The sequence below is a fragment of the Phyllostomus hastatus genome, unplaced genomic scaffold (genome assembly GCF_019186645.2).
Source record: "Phyllostomus hastatus isolate PE091 unplaced genomic scaffold, TTU_PhHast_1.1 phas_scaffold_78, whole genome shotgun sequence".
NCBI classification, from domain to species: Eukaryota; Metazoa; Chordata; class Mammalia; order Chiroptera; family Phyllostomidae; genus Phyllostomus; species Phyllostomus hastatus.
Window position 1 is genome coordinate 50,168,198 of NW_025334041.1, and position 22,219 is coordinate 50,190,416.

A 22,219-nucleotide genomic window follows, 5' to 3' on the forward strand; every position below is an offset into this window, starting at 1 on the left:
AAATGAAAGGGCACAGCTGTGTTCCCATAAAATTTGCAGGTTGTGGTTTGCCAATCAAATCATGATATGAGAAGATTCTCACAAATATTTAAAAATACAATTTTAAACAATCAATTTGATTTTTATATGCAAGATTACTTAAAAAATCCCAAACAACTACATACAATTGTACTTGCATGAAACTGCTTTCACACATTACTGATAACCCTGAAAATTAACTGGAGAATAGCTTTCAGAAATTAATTTGGTAAGCTATTTCAGGAGCCATAAAACCTTGGGTAAATAGGACTATATTTTAAAACACTGAAAATATGTACCAACTGTTTATAATGAAGAATAGAAGCAACTAGTACTTCACAGGTAGGGGGACAGATATGTAAATTATGTAAATTTACTTAGTCTCAAGGTCTGCCCAGCGACAAGCCTGGTCTGAAGCTGTGCAGAGTGAGAGCGCTGGAAGGACTACCTGTGGTCCAACTCTGTGGTGGAAAGACACTGAAAGAAGTCACTCAAAATAAACAAAAAACAAGATGGAAATACACTCACAGACACAGACAGGTTGATGGTTGCTGAGGAGGAGGGGCTTCGGGAGACTGGGTGAAAACATGAAGGTACTAAGGAGTACAAATTGGTAGTTACAGAATAAAGTACAGGGGTGTAAAGTACAGCATAGGGAATGTAGTCAGTAATGTTGTAATAAGAAGGTATGGTGTCAGGTGGGTGCTGGAAATATCAGGGGAGACCACTTTGTAAATTATATGATTATCTAACACCATGCTGCACACCTGAAACTAGTACAAAATAATGTTGAATGTAAACTGTAATTGAAAAATAAAATTTTAAAAAGTCACTCAAAGAAATACTGTGCATGGTTCCTAAAATTGAGACTACATAAACATGATGAGAAAACGTTTATGATATACTGTAAAGTGAGAAATGTCCCTGTGCAGAGCACCCTATGGGTGCTCTGATCACAACAACATAAAAGCATAGTATGAATAAATGGGAGCTTTCAAGGTGATGATAATTTAAGTGGTGGGATTTCTCCCTAAATGGACTGTAATGCCTGTAATGCTGTCATGGCTCAGAGCCAGAACTCGGGTCAGGCAGTCTGGTTCAGATTCCAGACTCCTCACTACCAGCGCTGTGACCCTGTGACCCTGTGCCTCAGTTCTGTCATCTATGAATGAGGATAATAATCGTGGCTACCTTATAGAATTGTTGACTCTTTAAGACTAAATAATAGAACATGTAAAATATTTCAAACCATTACCGGCCCTGACACATACTATTCTATAAGATCTGCAATTATTATTGACTTTTATAGAGAACAGGTGATTTTTATAATGAAACAAATACATTTATACTTCTCAAGAAACATGTCACCAGAGAGTCTAAAAGTAGAATTATAATAGAGCACGATTTAGAAGGAACACCCACAAAGCTCTGTGATACTTACAGAATCAACAAGGATGTATGAATGAGCGTAGGGCCCTCCTTCCAAAGACTGAGAAAAATAGACATCTGTGAAATATTGTACATCTGGTTCTAAACAGATGGGTGTGGGAAGCAGCATGATTCTGTATTGAGAGAAATAAAGCAAAAATTCAGTGACAAAAGTACAGTTACATAACTGAAGTGACATAGTGGTTGGCAGCATTCCACCTAGGCGCTGATGTGGGTCCCACTGTGGGGCAGAGGCATGGTCTAGGTGGGCTGTGTGGATGGTAATCCCACACTGACACTCTCCACGGCTCTTCCACAGGTGGTACCAGAGCAAAGCCTTAGAAAGTGCTGACCTCCGGCTGTCAGGACTGCTGTGGGAAAAGGATAATACAAAAATCCTTTATCTTATCTATCATGCTAATATCATCAGGGTCTCTGTTTTATTTTGCCACAAATCTCTAATGAGGCAAAATTAGTTGCCTCAAAAATCAGTAGGTTTTTATCTTACAGACTAGCTGCTAAGATAACTCAAGCTGAGTATTTTAATCCTATTCTTGCAGCATTTATTTTCTCACATTTCAAGGCCATGGGGGGAACAGGAAAGGAACATTCTTTAGTCTTCTTTAATGCATCTGTTCTCCCACTTAGTTCCTAGATGACTATCTAGGATAGATGAATAAAATTCATCTATCAATGTTTCAGGATAGGTCCCAAGCATACCTGGAGGCTGCTGGTAAGACGAAGGATGGAGGCTTTTGCAGAGGAGTCTTGTATGGACAGCGCTCGCTTCCTCCAGGGGGGTTAACTGAGACCTGGACAACCCAGTCAGCCGCAGACTAGAAAAAGCACGAGGTAAAAGCATGTCACTGTGAGGATGTGGGAAGCTGATTTGCATGCACGAATATATACTGATGAATGGTGCATAGAATCAAATTTGCAACCCATAGCTCACTTGGAAAATAGAATTTTCGAATTGAAAAAAGTCCTAGAGGTTCACTCTCAGGCTCAACTCTCTGGTGTCTGAATTGCAATCCAGGTAGAGGAAGGTTGTTTCTGACCATAGCTTTACACCAGTAGATCATGATCCTGAAAAACCCTGGTACTTCTGACACCTCTGTCTCCCAAAGCATCAATTAATTCATCATGTTCATGGATCACAGAACAAAAATAAAAATTAGGAATCCATCACAAAAGGATATGTGCTTTTTTATATTATTACATACATATATAAATTATATGATTTAATAATTATACTACTAGATATATTTATATGTGTATAAATATATATACACATATATTTATAGTATATGTTTATTAGCTATACTCTGAAAGCCTTACCATTTGAAAAAGCTTTTTTTAAAAAAATTTTATTTATTTATTTTTAGAGAGAGGGGAATGGAGAACGAAAGAGAAGAAAAGAAACATCAATATGTGGTTGCCTCTCACATGCCTCCCACCAGGGACCTGGCCTGCAACCCAGCATGTGTCCTGACCAGGAATCAAACCAGTGACACTTTGGTTCCCAGACCTGCACTCAGTCTACTGGGCCACACCAGCCAGGCCTTGAAAAACTGTTTAAAGTTGTTAGAGATGTGTCCTCTCTATGGAAACATTTCTATGTATATATTTTTAACAACTTTTTCATCATACTTAGCAGGTCAAAGTCCACTGAAGTCCCTTGGCTTTCATTTGTAAGTGGGAAATACAGAATTATGTCATATCAAGAGTTTCACAATGGGTCAGCAGCTCTGGCCGTTTAACACAGTGAGCATTTCCAGAGGGACTGTGGGACCATCTACCCCACCAAGCCAAAGAAAATACCCTTTCAGGGGGGATGGTCTGTGAGGTTTCAGGTTACCAAAGAAAAACTTGAGAACTGTTGCTCTAGATTAAGTGTTTTTCTAATTTGTTTTCTATTCTGTCTTGGCTATTTCTCAAAAGGTGGGGGAAGGGTAGCATAGCAGTGGGAAGGAGGCAAGAGAAGCAGCCTGCTTTTTAGTTTTTCCCTTGTTTCAGAGAAAATCCAAATGCAAATAAATGCCTCTTCTGCATCCCTTGAGTCTGAATCTCTGCATGTGTTAGTTTATTAAAGTTTTAGGAAAAAAGTATCAGGAGAGCAGGATTTATGTTACTGTAATTATTTATTATTCTTCTACAAACATTCCATCACCACTTCCTTAGACCTACTGCCTTAAATATATAACTCCAACTTTAGCTTCTCTCCCTGGAATAAAGAATGTGTACCTACAGCTCACTACATTACTTTAAAATCTTTAGGAAACCCTTTGGTGTATAATGCTCTCCAGATGTTCTATTTTTTGCAAATCATTTTATGATAAACATATCTAGTAAGACTGGGATGGAAACATTTAGTGTGAGAATGTATTTGAGATTTTCACCACCAAAAACATTGAACTTAGAATACCTGAGTTTCATAGCGAATGGCCACAGTAAAATTCATGGGAGAGGGAATGTTGTTGACAGAGAATCTTAAGCCAGACCCAGGGAGAACCCTGGCAAATCCAGGTCCAGTCCAGGTAACAGGCGTCCCGGGAACCGGCTCTCGGAAGACAATGTGAACAGCAGGCATCTGGCCAAAAGTCACCGAGCCCTAAAATCAGAGAGAAATGTGTTATACATAGCTTTGCCTACAGTCAAGTCCTGGAAAAGTTTAGAAAAAAAGAAGCCCATGTATTTCCTGATGCGTATATGATCCATCTGAATCACAGATAATGTATTCCACCCAGGATACAGTCTAGGATGTAGCCAAGAGTAATGTGCTCAATCTGCAGCTTTGAAATATCTGTTATGTATAGAATTATTAATTTGAAAGCAATGACACTGGAAACCACCTTAATTTTAAGTATTGCATGTGCTAATGAATTGAGTAAATTCCACATTAATGACCTTGGGTGTTCTCAGATATCACTGTAGGATCCTGGCCAAATTTTGGAAAGAAAGGAAAGATTACCATGCCTACTTCATGGATTTTGCCTAAATATGCATGACGACAGTGAGAAAACCCATATGGATTTAATATTTAGACATTTCTGCCATGCAAACATGAGAAATGGTCTTCTATCTGCTTGGGGGCAGATAAGTACAAAACTAACTCACTTGATTGATTAGCATCCCTGAAAAGCTCTGAACTTTATGTTTGCCCGGGCCATCTGGACCCTGTAGATAATTTTTCTTTAATGGCTTTTGCATCTGCCTCTCCATTCTCACAGCCTCCACGGGAATTCTGCCTCTTGGTGCTTTCGCCTGTATTGCTGTTAACAGTCTCTTGGCTGTTCTCTCTATTTGCTCCCAAGTCCAATACATATTACACACTGCTCACTGCCAAAAGCTTTCAAACTCTTTCTAACTGCCAACAGAATCATGCCCAAATTACTTAGCCTGGAGTTCAAATTGCTCTGTGATCTACCCCAAACTGCTCTTCGTTTGGTAAATGTTTATTTAGTAACAATTCAACGTCTGCCTCTGATTTAGGAAGGAAAGATGAATAGGCCAGGGTCCCTGCCATGGAGCAGTTTAGAACCTTGTGTTGGAGGCAGAAATGTGAATAAAAAACTGTATCCTCAGGTTTCCATAGACACTGGTATGTGTAAACTCATCCATATGCAATATTTTTCAAATATTCTCATAATTGCAGATGCTGTAGGTGCCTCTCTGGGACCCTCTTTACCTGGTTGGTGCACCCAGCACCCAGTTGCTGTGTGTTGACCCCTTCTCTGGAGAACTGCCCTCCATGCTCCCTCCTTACTCACCCCCAGCCCCCCTTTACCCTCCAAGGTAGCTCACAGCCAAAGGCTAGCCTGGTTGTCTCAGGGGCAGGACAACTTCGCCTGAAGTTTATACTTCTGAGCTCCCTGTGGTTCAAGCCAAGGTTTGTTTTACCTGAGAAAACATCTACTCTTCCTCTTCTCTATCTTGTTTTCCTCACTCTCTTAAACAGGTTTCCTGAAAAACATTTCCTTAATAAATCACATGCACCTGAATCTAGTCTTAGGCTCTCTTTCCATGGCACCTGACCTGAGATGGTTGTACCAGTTTACCTAAAAGTAGACTCTAAGATGCATTTCTGGAGGGGGCTCACTTACTGTTCAGCTGGTGATGAGAACCCCTGTGAGGGATACATGCTGATGAGCCCTGGTGTGCAGTAGCAGAACAGCTGCTAAAACTGTCATCTGGAGAACTGGGGCAGCATAAAGGGGAGGGGGAGGCACCAACATAAGTGATACTTCTGGCACTGAGCGATAGGGAGAAAAAGTAAGTATAAGGACTGTGGAGATGGGTGGCTGTTGTTGGGAGCCACTGATGCTTTGATGAAAGAACATGACAAGCTCAGGGCAATCAGTTACCCATTTTGAGCAAAGTGTGAGAATCAGAGGGCCTCCTTGGTCGCATTTAAAGAGGTTTTCATCTCCTTTAGCTAGAAAAGGGAAGACATAAAGACCAGGCACAAGATTTGACTGGATAGTGCTGTAGATCTTCAGAGAAGGCTGAATTCTCAGCTTAGGTAAGTCACCTCTGCCAAAGTTAGGCCCTTCACAGGGAAGCCATGGGGTCTTGAGACAAGAATGGTATGTGAAAGAACCTTGAACCCTAAGGCTCTCCTGAGCACTCTTGGACTATAGAAGTAATCCACTTACTCTTATTAGAAAATGGAGATACTCCTACTCCATTCCTGACATGTTTGAAGACAATGCAAAATCTTAAACGATTTCAGGTGTCTTAAATGAAATGTACACCTTCCTCAGGATCTGCCTGTACTACTCCTCTGACCACTTGCCTGATAATTAGGGTCAAGTTTCAGCATGATCTGACTGGGAAAGTGTTGGATCTTTGAGAGGGATCTGGTTAACATGTACTAGTAGCAACTGGGAAAGGATGGTCGGATATGAATCCTGATGATGCTAGACCAAGGGGCAGAATATGAAACTGGGGAAGGGGAGTTTGTTGATTTGGGGGTCACCAGTGATCTAGGATTTAACACTCTCTCAAGGGCTCTGGAGCCCTGGGAGATGGATCTAATGTGTTGCTGGAGTAGCTCTTAGAACCTTGGCAAAAACTGTAGCCCAGACTAAAGAAGAGGTGCCAGAACTGCTGTAGCAGGCTGTGGAAGAAGGACTATAAGACAAAGAAGTAAGCATGCTAGAATGGATCTAAGATACAAGACTGGAAACCCCACCAACGGACTATGTTTTGGGGGACATCTGGAGGACATTCCATTTACCAAGACAGTAAGGAATGAACTGGTAAGAGGGGCACCAACATTCCTGAGAAGTAGAATATTGGGTATCCTCCATAACCTGCTAGGATAAACCACTATGAAACTAAGCTGCTATGTATCAAGGTGGAGAAGAGAGCCTCAGACCATCAAAGGCTGGGTAGCACTTAATTCTTAAAAGCAAGATGGGTATAATTATATAGGCAGCAAGGTTGGAACAGGAGACAAGGGAGCCTGACTCACAGGAATCTTCTGTGGAGATGATTAATAGAACATGGTGTTCCTAGGAGCGAGATAGGTGAACAGTCAACAAAAGTATTGCTTAATATCCATAATCAAAAGTGATCAAGAATGAATTGGCAGAAGGATAGGGTCAGCTGCCCTAATGGAAATCCATGATCCTTGCCCAAGTTCTAGGCCTGAGCCACTTCTCAGACACAGAACCCAGTGACTGAATGAGAGTCCAGGCCCCCATGAGGAAAGAGTCTTCAACAGCATGCTAAGTGTGATTCTCTCACTTATTTCCCAAAGAAGTCTATGGTTATTTACTCGAGTCTACTGGGGAGAAAAAAAATCTGGATTTTCCCAAGGGTTGGTGGATATAGAATCAGAGCTGATGTTGATGATCAGGTACCCAAAGTGCCACCATATTCCCCTATTAGAATAGAGGAATATAAGGTTCAGGTAATAAATGGAGCATTGGCCCAAGTCCATTTCACAGTGGATTCCTAAACTACACAATGATCATTTCCCCCAGTTCCTGAACATGCCATTGTATGGACCTGCTTAGCAGTGGACATTGATTCTTTCACCTGTATGATAAGAGCTCTTATAGTTCTAGGAAACGCCAAATATAAGCTTGTGACCTGCCCAATCTATACCCACTCCCTACCAAGCCAAGATAGCAAATAAAAAAATACTGCAAATCAGAGGCATCCTCAAAGTGCTGCTCTCAAGACTTGGTGGTGGTTCCCATCATTTTCCCATTACCAACTTAGCACAAACATAACCAAGTTGTAGTCTTGTTTGTATCTGTTGTACTAGATGGAGTATCTGTATCAGAGTAGATTAACACCATGCTGGCCCATGATATGCAGCCATTGAAATGCAAAATGTGCTCTTTTCATCCTCATGAAGAAGAAGGAACAGAAGCAATTTATATTTATTTGGAATGGGTTGTAGTGTCCATTCAGTTCTGCCCCAAGGTTGTTAATTCTGCTGTTCTCTGTAGCCATATATCTCAAAAGGATGTGGACCATACAGATATTCTGCCAAATAATACACAGATCCCTTGTACTGGAGGATAATGAAGTGGGTCCCTTGGTCCAAGGTGATGTTATGTGGTCTCCCACAGTAAGAATCAGACACTCCACAGCCTTTGTCAGCATCACTCTCTGAGGGCTCACAGAGTATCTGACTAACCAGTATGGGAAAACATACTATCTTCTCAGCACAAGGGACCTGATTTACAGCAGAAGAAGTATAGGAGGAGTCATCTGACTTTCTTTCAGAGCCACTGCGCCTACACTAACCATGGCATCCAGAAGATGCTGACCTGAGATGACAGAGGAATGGGGCTCCTTAAAGGCACATCAGCTTTGCTAGCTTGGAAATGGCACCCTGTGAAATGGGGCAGTGTTCTTTAGAATGTTAGTTACTAATTGAACCAATGGCCTTTATATGATGTTGTGTCCTCAAAAGGGAGAAAATACGGGTTTAGGAACCAAGGAGGAGTAGCCTAGCTCATCATCACTCCCAGTGACCATGAGAATTAGGGCTTCTTTTCCTGGCAACATTAGGCTCCGTGGGTCTAGATGTCTTGATTCTTGGGCAGGGACAAAGAATTCCACAATCTTAAAGCTATGGCTGCTGCATGGTCACCTGGGCTCCTGATGCCTATAGACCAGCAGGCATGGAAGGAATCCCCACAACTGGTAGGGCTGTTACTGTATAACGGGATACAAGGGCTATGTATGGTAGCTAAGGTGAGCCACTGAGGCACCTGAGGCACCTTTGGAGCTCCCATACATGTGGTTTGATAAAGGGATGGTAACCTGGGGCTCAGACCCTAGAAGGATGAGAGTCTAGGTCATCTACCCAAGAAGTGCTAGTTGAGGATTAGGGGAATCTAGAATGGGTGGCAAGGAGGGAGGGAGATAGCGAGCATCAGTTACAACTTTAGGACCCACTGCAGCAGTGGGAGGCGGATCTGCTTTCATAAACTTCCCCAGGAATTGTGACCATGGAGAAGCTGTGTCTGCAAGGAGTGAACTTAACATAAAAGCAAATGGGCAGGGTCAGCTTCAGGGGCATGCAGCCTGTGGAGTCACATAGGGCCCCATGCTCAGAAGAGCCCATGTTTGGCATAATGCTCTTCTGTGACCATCTAAAAATAATTTTACCTTTGAAGTTGTCTTATAAGTGGAGTCCCTTAGGATGATGGAGCATGCACATGAGCTGAAGAGATAAGCACAGTATGTGTCTGCTTCCTTGGTGCCCCACTCACATACAGTGCCTGTGATGCCCATGAGAATAGGATTCAAATGGACCTACTATGCATTCAGTGAGGCTCAAAGTGAGTATAAAGAAAGTGTGTTACATCTATGATTGAATAAATAGGGGCACTGACAGTTTCAAGAAGCCAAGCTTTTTGTTCCAGCGAGAACTCGAAAGCAGGAAGAAGGTGAAGGCATTCCAAGAAACACATTATTTATTTTACTTCTCTGTATAAGTCAACAACTTACACTGAAAACGATGGCTAGAAGGAAGGAGGAAGATAGAGCAACTCATAGTCTCTTTCACTTTCGGTCCTTCCTTACTCATCAGTAAGCTGAACATAGCGTTGGTAGAACACATATCAAGAAGTGAAGTAAAAACAGCTGAGTCAGTTTCGTGTAGCACTCCCACTGTTCTGGGAGGAACAAAATACAAATACATCTATAACTGCAAACCACAAATTGTGTAACTTCAGTGATGATACGTATGAGTTCAATTCCCTTATTTTTGCAGATAAAATTGGTATTACATACTATAAAGATGAATAGTATGACTCACGATAATAATTTCAAATTTTTAAATATATTTTATTGATTATACTATTACAGTTGTCCCATTTTCCCCCTTCCCTCCCCTCCACCCTGTACACCCTCTCCCACCCATATCCCCCCTTTAGTCATGTCCATGTGTCATACTTATAATTTCTTTAGCTTCTACATTTTCCATACTATTCTTACCCTCCCCCTATCTATTTTCAACCTATATTCTATGCTACTTATTCTCTGTACGTTTTCCCCCTCTCTCCTCCTCCCACTCCCCTGTTACTAACCCTCCACATGATCTCCATTTCTGTGGTTCTATTCCTGTTTTAGTTGTTTGCTTATTTTCTTTTGATTTTGCTTTAGGTGTGGTTGTTAATAATTGTGAGTTTGCTGTCCTTTTACTATACATGTTTCTTATCTTCTTTTTCCTAGATAAGTCCCTTAAACATTTCATATATTAAGGGCTTGGTGATGATGAACTCCTTGAACTTGACCTTATCTGAGAAGCACTTTATCTGCCCTTCCATTCTAAATGAGAGCTTTGCTGGATAGAGCAATCTGGGGTGTAGATCCTTGTCTTTCATGACTTGGAATATTTCTTTCCAGCCCCTTCTTGCCTGTAAGGTCTCTTTTGAGAAATCAGCTGACAGTCTGATGGGAACTCCTTTGTAGGTCACTGTCCCCTTATCTCTTGCTGCTTCTAGGATTCTCTCCTTCATTTTTACCTTGGCTAATGTGATTATGATGTGCCTTGGCGTGCTTCTCCTTGGGTCCAACTTCTTTGGGGCTCTCTGAGCTTCCTGGATTTCTTGGAAGTCTATTTCCTTTGCCAGAGTGGGGAAGTTCTCCTTTATTATTTGTTCAAATACGTGCTCAATCTGTTGCTTTTCCTCTTCCCCTTCTGGTACCTCTATAATTCGGATGTTGGAACATTTAAAGATGTCCTGGAGGTTCCTAAGCTTCTCCTCGTTTTTTTGAATTCTTATTTCTTCCTTCTTTCCTGCTTGGTTGTTTTTTTGTTCCTTCTGGTCTACTCTATTGTTTTGAGTCCCAGTTTCCTTCCCTTCACTATTGGCTTTCCGTGCATCTTCCTTCATCTCTTTTATGGTAACCTGCATTTTTTCATGTAATTTGTGCCCAAAAGCAACCAATTCTGTGAGCTTCCTGATCACCAATGTTTTGAACTGTTCATCTGATAGATTGGCTATTTCTTGGTCGCTCAAAAGGATGAGTGGGGGACTGATCTGTTCTTCTGTTGGAGACATGTCTCTCTCTCTCTCTCCTTTCCCTCCACCCCGGATCTGGTCGCTCTTGTTACGGTGAGGGGTGGAGCCTTAGGTGTTCACCTGGGCTGGGCACCCCAGTCGCTAGATTGTGACGTTGTATGTGGGGGTGGGGGCGAACAATGGTGGTAGCTCCGTTCTCCTGGGATCTCAGTCCCTTCTTTGGGATCCTGGGTTGTGCGCTCTGCCCTGGTCCACAATGCCGACTCACTGGGTCCGCCCGCTGCCACTTGCGTACTCAGGGTCCACCGCTGTGTCCCGGAAGGCTTACGCGCTCCCAGTTGCCTTATGTGCCCAGTTCTCTCCGATCTCCACGCGCCCGCTCCTCCTCTCAGCCCCTCCTACCAGTCTGGATGAATGGGTCTACTTCAACTTCTTGGCTGTCCAACTTCCATTCAGATAAATTCTCTATCAGTTCTGGGTGTTATTCTGCCTCTAAATTGTTGTTGTTCTAATCTTGGTTGTGCGTGGAGGTACGGTGCGTCCACCGATGCCTCCATCTTGCCGGAAGTCCAATAATTTACATTTTTAATATTTCTTTAGTTAGAATAACCTTAAATAGCAAGTAAAAAACACCTTGACAAGAGAGAGACTGTGGAAGAAAATTAAGCTTTACATTTTCCTACCTTCAATGACCCTTTTACTTAATTTTTGAACAAGGGGCCCTGTATGTAGGTCTGAGCATCCAAGGAGCAGACTAGTTGATGCCACTCTATCCAGCCACCAGTTCCTGTTACTGCTGGTGGCTCTTACTCACTGCTGCTCCCTTCTCTTGAGAATTGCCCTTGGCTGAGGGGAGCCCCTCACTTGGGAGGTTGCCTGCATCTATCCTGGCAGCCCGGGGGTCATGACTGACTGATATGGGAATACAACAGGCAGGCCATTGGGCCTGGAGGGAGGACAGCTCTGTTGTGCCAATGCATGCTTCTGAGTTTCCACTGTGGGGCAGGTCCAGCCTGGACTCTACCCCAGACATGATCCTTGCTCACTTTCCTCCTGGACAGCCCACTGCTCTCTCTCCCTTACAGGTTTCTCTTGATGAGTGCTCCCTCAATAAAGCTCATCCACCGGAATCTCTGTTGTAATCTCTGCTTCTAGGGAACCCAGCATAATCAGCATGTACATGCACACACACATTTATATAAAATGAAACAAAAGTTTCACCAAAAAATATGCCCTTCTTTGTATTCTTCTGCTGTGCTATGCTGACCCTGTCCAATGATTGTATCATCTACTTACTAATAGGCATGACCTACAGTTTGAAAACTACTGATCTATGGGACACCAGAGGAAGAAGCAATTAATTGTGTCCAGATGTCAGGGTAGGGAATGTAAGGGAAGAAGTCTGAATTGGGTCTTAAGGAGTTGGGGGAAAGTCTGCAAATCAGTAATACAGAGGTGGTCACTTCGGGCAAGAGTTTGGAGAGCAGCTTGTGAAGGCTTTGAGTGCTGCTTCTTAAAGCACAGTCATAGGCTATTGTATCAGAATCACCTCGGGGTGCTTGGCAAACATGTGTATTTCCTGACAGTCTTAGATTCCCTGATTCAGAATCTCAAGGGTGAGGCCCTAGAATACATGTTTGAAACAAACCCCTGGGTTATTCTTACACACAGTAAAATTTGAGGCTGACTGATCTGTGCCACTGGGAGCACATTCAGGTGGACTTCTCATTAGGTGGACTTCAGATGGAGAAGCCTGGAGAGCTAGAGAAGGCTTCATGGGCAGGCAGATGGTAAGAGAAACAGGAGGAAGAGCAAAGCCACTAGGACTGATGTGCACGGGTGCAGTGGGAGACACACTCCACGCAGCCTGTGCAGACCCTGTCGGCCAGAGGTAGTTCTCCCTAACCTGAGGTCCTCACTATGTATATGCACCTTTTTCATGGACTTGCCCACCTGCCACACATTAGTGTACATGGCTCATTTCCTAACAATGAGCTTAAGGACAGTTTCCAAGGCTAAATATTTCTGTTGTCTCTCATTCAACCATTCAACTATTTCATTCACTTAACAAGTTGTCTTATAACAACAACAGTAACAAGAAAAAGTCTTTTATATGAAATGAACAGTTTTAGGTGCTAAGTTGGTAAACAACACAACCAACATCTGTTTGCTTTTGATTTTTCAATAAGCCCATTCACACACATACACCAGGACCTCTCAGTAAAGACCCCAGTGTAGTGAATGAATGAACAAATGCATGGACCTAAAGCAGTTCCGACTCTGAGTGAATAATAGTTGACTGGCTGTAAGGTCCTTGGGTCTCCTCCAGGCTTCTGAAACTGCTGGAGGCAGGGCCCTGAGGAGGCTGTATGGTCCTGGCCCTCACACCAGCACTGACCAATGACAACCACTTCCGAATCAAGGGCACAGCCCAGTGCCATCCCCAGGGACGGCAGCATTTTTTTTTCTTTTCTCCAACTAGGAGAAGAGCCATTCTTCAGCACAGTGCCCTTTCTTGCTAAAATGACAAGAAATTGTGAATTCATAGTACCTGACTCTCCAACTCCTTGGAATCCAGCATTCCAGACATTTTTGTTGTGAAAAGTAATAGGGGCTCTAATTACTTGGAGCTTGTCTCTTCCTTCCTCCATTCTGCTCTGGAGGATGATAAGACCTTACTCTGACTGAGTACTTCCATGGGTCAGGCTCGGTTGTCAGTGTGTCACTCGGGTGACTTGTTCATTGCACAACAGACCACGGCCATGAAGATATGGCTTACCTCACTCTGCTCATCACCATGCATGCTCTGTTTCTGATTTCTCTTCAGTATTATATTTCCATTGTCAATTATGAAATCATTTCCTTGCTGTTGCAAATACACATCACATGTAGGCAAAGTTGTGGCTAATATCTTAAAAAAAAAGAAATGACAGAATAAATAAGCAACAAAAGATCTAATGATCCTGAAGTTCAAAAATTTCAGATTATACTATAATTTAAAAGATAATTATGATTCTTATTCAATAGCCTCAGGAAGCAGTCATGGAATAATTTTTTGTTTTCCTGTGAAAATGGGAAATTTTGGTGGTTCTGAGACCAAGTACTGATTTTTATTTTTAAAGGATGCTATCCTAGTGAAATTCTAAACTGGGAAAATACTTATTGTTATCAACTGGCTTCATGATGTTTAAGAAAAAGTACAAATGCTATGTTTTAACATGAAATGTCAAGAAGAAGGCTGTAGAAAATCAACAATAGGAATGGTACAAGATTCCAAGATTAATGAGCTATTGTAACTTCTGACACACTCCTGACTAATTCCTCTTAGTTCTCACAATTTGCAATATTTGGCCTTCTGAGTTCCCATGAGAGATTATACCAGGATAGCCAAATTGTACCAGCCAGACAGAAGCAAAGGAATTATATTCATGCAACTCCAGTTTCTTTAAAATTTTGGGTTTTGTGGGCTTCTCTTTCATATCTTCTTAGTCAATCAGCAGCAACCTAGTTAGAATCTCCAATTGCTTGTTTCCAAATGTTCACTGTGCCCTGAACATTGGTGTTTGCTTCATGATGTTCACTGTTGGTTTTATATATAAGGTTTTTAATTTCACAGGTGCCCTGGTTGCTCTGCATGGGCATGCAGTGCTGTGGTCAGCTGTGGCCCTTTAAGAACCTCTTATCCTGCTGGTGCTCACTGTTCAGAGTCTGAGCCATGATCTCTGACCGCTCTTCCACCCATCTGTGAGGGGGACCTTCGGACAGGCCCCACTGAGATTATGTTTATTTGTCCTCATCTTTTTTTCCTTTTCCTCACCAGTTGTGTTCATCTTATAACACAGAATTATAAACTTTAATTTTATACAGAAAACACATTATGGAATCAGCTATATACTATACTATATTAAATTCTGTACTATGTTAAATCCAATCAAGATTAACTTTTGTGACCACAGGTAATTTCTATTAAGAAAACAAACCAGTACTTTCCAAACTGCATATGAGTCACCTGGGGACCTTGCTAAGATGCAGACCTGATTCAGTGGGTCTGGGGCGGGGCCTGAGACCTCCTAGCCCAGTGAACTCCCAGGTGATGATGATATTGATGGTTCGTCCACAGACCACATTTTTAGAGCAAGTGTGTTGCTGCAGACTGAATGTTTGTGTCGTCCCCTGCAAATTCATACATCCACAAGGTGATGTATTTGCATGTGGGCCCTTTGGGAGGTGATTAGGTCATAAGGGTAGAGTCCTTGTGAATGGGATTAGTTTGCCCTTATAAAAGAGGCCCCAGAGAGCTTCTTTGCCACTTCTGTCATGTGAGGAGTCAGCAAAAAGACAGATGTGTATTAGCTAGAAAGTGGGCTCTCCGCAGACACTGAACCTGCTGGTGTCTTGATCTGCAGGAAATAAACTTTTGTTGTTTATAAGCCACCTAGTCTATGGTATCCTTGTTATTGCAGTCCAAACACACTAAGAGAAATAGATATACAAGCATACCTCATTTCATTGCATTGCTTTATTTCACTTCTCAGATGTGGTGTTTTTTATAAATCAGAGGCAAGAGGCTCCATCCCTAGCAACTTACAGCTGTTAACAGGTACTTTTCCATATGAATAGCTCATGCTTTACAACTTCCCAAATCTTTTCAAACAAGCAACAGCCAGCCTTAGTGAACCCCTAGCCTCTGAACTCCTACTCCCTAACCTCTTGCTAAGTGGCCTAAGGCATGGCACTAGCAGCAGCTAGCCTCGATTCACAACTTGGCTTCACCTGGGAATCTCCAAGCCCAGCAGAAGTAGCAGACATCTCAGATTGCTTTACAGCTTATACAGGGTGGCCCCAGACAAAATACAGGTGGTGGCTGACCTTGGGGTCAGGACCACCCAGGAAACCCCAGTGGACAGCTACAGATCACTTCGGAGTACTGCCACCCTACCCTGCGCAGCCGATCCACCGTGGAGGGTGGAGGTTTATGGTTAATGGTCATAGTCAATCCTTGCAGCTGACTAGCCTGGGTAAGTCTTTCCCATTGATCTGCCAACAGTAACAAAGGCTCAGCTATGAGGAGGGTGTACTCACCCCACAGGAAGGGCACACCTTGAGTACCCAGCTTGGGTAATAGGGGAGGCTGTGCCACTGGACCCTATAGGACATCTACTATATGAGGCCATGCTACCAAGACAAGGAGTCATAGCAGCTCTATTTAATACATAGAAACAAACACAGGGAGGCTGCCAAAATGAGGAGACAAAGAAACATGGCACAAATGAAAGAACAGATCAAAACTCCAGAAAAAGAACTAAATGAAATGGAGATAAGCAATCTTTCAGATGCAGCATTCGAAACACTGTTTATAAAGATGCTCAAGTAACTTAGTGAGGACCTCAGCAGCATAAAACGACCCAGTCATATAGTGTATAAAGGATACACTATAGGGAACCTATCAAAATGTCATGGCAAATGTAGCCCAGGCCCTGATTTGGAAAACTGACAGGGAGCAAGTTGACACATAGGAGCCGAGCCAATGGGATCGGTTCTCCCGTGGGTAATCAGGCCTGCATTGTATATAGGCTCTTATGAGGCTTGCTTTTTGCTAAAACTTTCTTACCCTGAATTGAGGCAGCAAATGCTTACTGCATATCTTTAAAGTAACTTCCTAAAATCTGTGCTAAACCTCCCAAATATGGAGTATAACCAGTTCAACCACTTTTCCCCTTAATCTGCAACATCCTTCCCTTTGACGTAATTAGCAACATTCTTTCCTTTGTTATCTGTAAAAGGTAATCACCTAAAAGCTAACCTGCGCATAGTAAATGAGGACCATCCCTGATGTAATATGCCCAGAGAAGCAACAAAAGCTTGTCCAGGCAGGGGTCAAGGCCCTCTCTCTCACTTAGAGAGCAGCCATGCCGTCCCTTTTTTCTCCACAGGACTTCTGTAGTCGATGTGAATTTGTTTGTCACAGCCACAACACATGGACCCCATGGACTAGAGTCTGCATCAATACACTAATTGAAATGAAGAACAATTTACAGAGAAACAATAGTAGGGTAAATGAAGCTGAGGATCAAATCAATGATTTGGAACATAAAGAAGAAAAGAAACAACCAATCAGAACAACAAGAACAAAAAAGAATTAAAAAAAAATGAGGATAGTGTAAGTTGCCTCTGGGACAACATTAAGAAGTCCAACATTCACATCATAGGAGTGCCAGAAGGAGAAGAGAAAGAATGAGAAACTAGAAATCTATTTGAAAAAATAGTGAAAGAAAATTCCCTTTTGATGAAGGAAATAGACATGCAAGTCCAGGAATCACAGAGAGTTCCAATTATGATGGATGAAAAGAGGCCCATTCTAAGACACATCATAATTACAATGCCAAAGTTTAAATATAAAGAGAGAATCTTAAAAGCAGCAAGAGAAAAGATGTTACTTAAGGGGAGTTCACACAACTCTGTCAGCTGGTTTCTCAAAAGAAACTTTGCAGGCTAGAAGGGCTTAGCAAGAAATGTTCAAAGTCATGAAAAACAGGGACCTTCAGGCAGGATTTCTCTACCCAGCAAAGACATTATTTAGAATTGAAAGGCAGATAAAGAGCTTCCTAGACATGGAAAAACTAAAGGAGCTCATCATCACCAAACCATTATAAATGAAATATTAAAGGGACTTATTCAGGAAAAAGAAGATAAAAACTATGAACAATAAAATGGCAATAAATACATATGTATCAACAATTGAGTCTAAAAAAACAAACTAAGCAAATAAGAAAGGAGAGACAGAATCATGGATACAGAGGGCATTTTGATAGTTGCCAGATGGGAGGAGTTGTGGGGGAAATGGGTAAAGAAGTGAGGGAATTAAGAAGTACAAATAGGTAGTTACAGAATAGCCACGGGGATGTAAAGTACAGTGTAGGAAAGGGAGTAGCCAAAGAACTTATACACAAGACCCATGGACATGAGCAATGGTGTGTGGATTGCCTGAGGGAGTGGGGGCCACTGGGAGGAGGTGGACAAAGGGTGAAAATTGGGACAAGTGAATAGTAGCATAATCAACAAAAAATAATTAAAAAATAAAAATAAAAATTATGTACACTTAAAAAAACAAGAACACTGAGGGTAGTCTTCATCATGTCATTCCCTTGCTTGGAATGTTTCAATGAGTTCTCATTGTCCATAGAATAAAATTTAGTCTCTTTAATAGGAGAATCTAATGTTTCTTTCCAATACTTCTTCCTTATATAAATTTCCTGTTCTACCTGTGAATACAACTGCATTTTTTTTCTCTGAATCATTACTTACAACTTTCCCTGGCTGGACTATTTTCTCACCTAGTGTACTAATTGAGATTTATTGTTTACAAGTTTCAGGCCAAATTATTCTGTCTCTGTGTTAAGCCTGTTCATAGAGGATCACCCATGGCCAAAATTCTAATGCACTTACTGACTCCCCTTTTCATGTGGCACTGTCCCCACCCTGTACTAGCTATGTATGTAAATGTAGTAGCTATGGTTAGGAACTCCAGAAGGGCAGGGACCCTAACTAATCCCTTTCTATGCCACCCTCAGCTTGAAGCTCAGCATTATGCATGTGGATGGGCAACACACTGATGGTTGAGAGCAAATTTTGAAAGCAGATACAGTTGGGTTTCAGTTCAGGCCCCTTTGTCTGCCAGCTGTCTGACTTTGGGCAAGTTACTTAACCTCTCTCATGTTTTCCCTCATCTGGAAATTACAGATGGTAATAGCTAAGTTGTTTGGAAAGTGAAGTAAGATAATGTATATAAAGTGAAAAGCACAGAGCATTAAATCAGAGGAAGTTTTATTTACATAGCAGCACACAATATGTATTGTTAAATGAATGCATGGATAATTAAAAAGTGTCTAACTTATTAACCTTTAAACACTTAACATCCATCCTACCTTTAATTCCTTTCCTTTGTCATATGTATTATTTTCCAATCCTGTGAGCAATTTTCCTTGCCTTTTAAACACATTCTGTAGCCTTACTATTTTTCTTTAAGCCATGGAGAGAGTAGTAAGGAGTCACGTGAGCCATTCTATTCACAGTTTGGAGCTGTATTTGCATGTGTGATATTATCCTATTTAACTGCTTGTCAGCATCTGTCACATGGTGCATACTGAATAAATCTTAAGTAACATTCCATCTATTTTAGATAATCATGTTTGTTTTGTGTATTCTTACCCCACAAAATGGAAACTATTGTATTTATGGTTGTAGAAGACACTCTTGTGTTTCTTCTTTACTCTCACAGTATTACCACACTCACAACACTCCCGACACTGGATCTGTGGGTTTATTCCCATGCTCACCAAGTCTCTGACCCCAGGTGGCTGTCCTACAATTTGATTCAGTTCTGACACTATCTACCTGGAGTTAGCATGAGATCCCACAGGTTAAGAGCTCAGTCCTATAAGACTGCCTCTCCCCTTCCAATGCAAAACAGAAGTAGAGGTTGATACTTGTACTTCTGACCTATTGGCTGCAAATGGGGTTTCTGTGACCCCCTCCTTGGGTTTAACAAATTGCTAGGATAGCTCACAGAACATCATACTTACATTTACTGGTTTCTTATATAATAAAGGATGGGATAAAACATGCAAATGAACAGTCAGATGAAGAGATACATAAGGTAAGGACTGGAAGGGCCCAGGTACAGGAGCTCCTGTACCCTTGGAGCTAGGGTGCACCACGCTCCCAGCACATGGATGTGGTCATTGGTGTGGAAGCTCTCTGAATCCTGTACTTCTGGGATTTTTATGGAGGTTTCATCACACAGGTATTAAGTCAGTATCCTTCCCTCTCCCAGCCCTGGAGGATGGATGGGGGATGGGGCTGAAAGTTTCAAGCTTCTAATAATGGCTTGGTCTTTCTGACCAATCCCCTTCCTGAAATTACCCAGAAGCCCATTCAGAGTTGCCTCACTAAAATAAAGGACACTCTTACCTACTCCTACTGTTCAGGAAATTCCAAAGGATTTAAGAGCTCCGCATCAGGAGCCAGGTCAAAGACTTAATATGAGAACAAAAGATGTTCCTAAGTGCTCTTACTACTAAAGAATTACAAGGGAGTTAGGTGCTCTGTGTCAGGAGCCAAGACAACTCTGTATTTCTCTACTAATCCACAATAGGCATAGCCTACACATATGTACCAACATTCCTTTCCCAAAGTTTTTTTCATCACCGTTATAAAGACGCAATGTTAAAACCCATGAGAAAGAATGCAGACACAGAATTGTTTCACTTCGATTTCTTCCCCCTACAGTTGTAAGCCTCCTGCTGCTCCAATTCCAGTTATTAAAACAGCAAATTCCAAGGCTCATGGTAGAATTTTTTTATCCTTTATGCATTTTTATCTCTTTGAATTTCTATCAGTGTCCTGATAAGGAAGAGAGTCAGGAAATGACTTAGCCAGTGGAAGCTGGAATGAGTTCCCAGTTTTCTCCCCAAATCCTGTCTTCAGAGTCGACTTCCCCATGCTTTCTTTCCTGGAAGAACTGCACCTCACATTACCATCCCCTTTGTCATCTGTCCCGCCTCTGGCTGGAGTCACATGCTGGAGAATGTTATGGGAATCTAATTTGCATTTTCCCCTAATCATTTCACATGTGTGTGTCTGTGCCTATAACAGAACTTTAAGAAAAATATTTTTAGGAAAAATATCTGTGGATGAAAAATGGGCTACATACTAAACCCGACAAGCTCAGGGGAGGCCTGCAGAGCAGCCTTACAAACTCAGAAACCAAAAGTAACCACATGGGATGGTCCGAAATTAAAACTTCTTAACTAAAAGCGAGTCATGGTGGGTAGTCCTGTCCTAGGTCAGTATCCCCCCTGACAAAGGTCAGTCTTTACCTTAACTGAGCCTGTCTATTGTCTCTTTGCATCTATGATAATTTACATTTGGAATGTCAGGGTAATTTCCCCTCCTCATCCCTACCCCTCACTGTGCCAGAGCAAAGACCACAAAAACCCTCTTTGTTATTGTTATCATGTTAATTGTTAACTGTTAACTATCCTCTACCCACCTTTGTAACAGTGCCTATTCCTTTTTATCTAGTCCTAGAGATTTTCCTGCTTTGCTTTCTCCTGCCTCCCTAATCTATCACGAGTGGATTTCATTAACCCCCTTAAATCTTCCTCTTTGATTCTGATGTAGGAAATAAGTGGTAAAACTCCCACTTTCCGGAGCACTTTCCCAATCTGTTGAGATTTTGCTTCCTGGCAGTTGTCATCAGTTGGCTCAAATAAAGTCCTGAAAATTCTTACAGGTTTGGATGTTTCTTACATTGACATATCCCGCAGGAATGTGACTTGTAGGAAATGAAGTAGAGCACCAAGAGTCACACACTCCTGTGAACACCACTGACTTCAGTGACAACTGCTAATCCCAGAGTAGCTGCAGGAGGATGGAGAGCACATTTACACCGCTTTCCTGTATCTCATTCATTCATTGAATCAATCATTCATTTATTCATTAGCAGACATCTATCAAGTTCCTCCTAAATAACAAGCACTAGAGAGAGCAACAATGGTGAATGGGGCATATATCCCCCTTCCCTCTCATGGGTTACAATGTCATGGGGGAGACAGCCCAGTAGAGGCTCAATAAAGACACTCTATCTTATGGGTACATTCAAAGAGCAAAATTTAAGTCGGTTTTATCACAATTTAATGCAATTAACATATATGTCTCAGGCTCTGGGCTACAACTGGGATACAAAGATCAAAAACGCAGACCACCCTCAAGAATCTATGTAATCTGCAGTTCCATGACAGAATAAACTCTACTCTGATCTGCATTTGTAGGTGAAACCATCTTTTCCAGGCACCTTAGCCATGATCTCAAGGGTATGCTGTATATATTTACTGACATTCCATCAGATGAAGTCTGTAAGGAGAGTAAGTGAAATACAAACCAAAGGGGCAAGTCCTTGGAGTGGCAGGGCTTCCTCCGCCTCATAGAGATAGAAGTTCAAAGAAACAAAGAAGTAGCCTGGGGCTGGTTCAGTGCAGCTGCGGCCAGTGACATGTGGGCGGCATTCACATTGCCCATCCTCGGGAGAACACCTGAGGGAAAACAAATTCATCTCAGAAAGTTGTAGAGGGGGCAAGTGTAAAATGAAGGCATGGGAGTGCTGAGCTAACTGCACCCCAAGTTTGGATCCATTCTTCAAACTGATCAATCAACTGTCCTAGGGAGCATGATGAACAGCCATGGGCCCTAGAAGCCTGGTTTTGAAAAGCAAACCC

The 22,219-nt window shown here is 42.0% G+C and overlaps 1 protein-coding gene across 1 annotated transcript in view; it reads right to left on the bottom strand.

Moving 5' to 3' along the window:
- The window catches only part of LAMB4 (laminin subunit beta 4), a 116,712-nt gene that overhangs the window by 52,037 nt on the left and 42,456 nt on the right, over positions 1-22,219 (bottom strand). The window contains exons 15-19 of the mRNA XM_045827792.1: positions 21,886-22,036; positions 13,723-13,854; positions 3,872-4,057; positions 2,167-2,282; positions 1,460-1,580 (exon numbers count right to left, since the gene is read on the bottom strand). Of these exons, the coding sequence (XP_045683748.1) occupies positions 1,460-1,580; positions 2,167-2,282; positions 3,872-4,057; positions 13,723-13,854; positions 21,886-22,036 (706 nt within the window). The remainder of the gene's footprint in view (positions 1-1,459; positions 1,581-2,166; positions 2,283-3,871; positions 4,058-13,722; positions 13,855-21,885; positions 22,037-22,219) is intronic.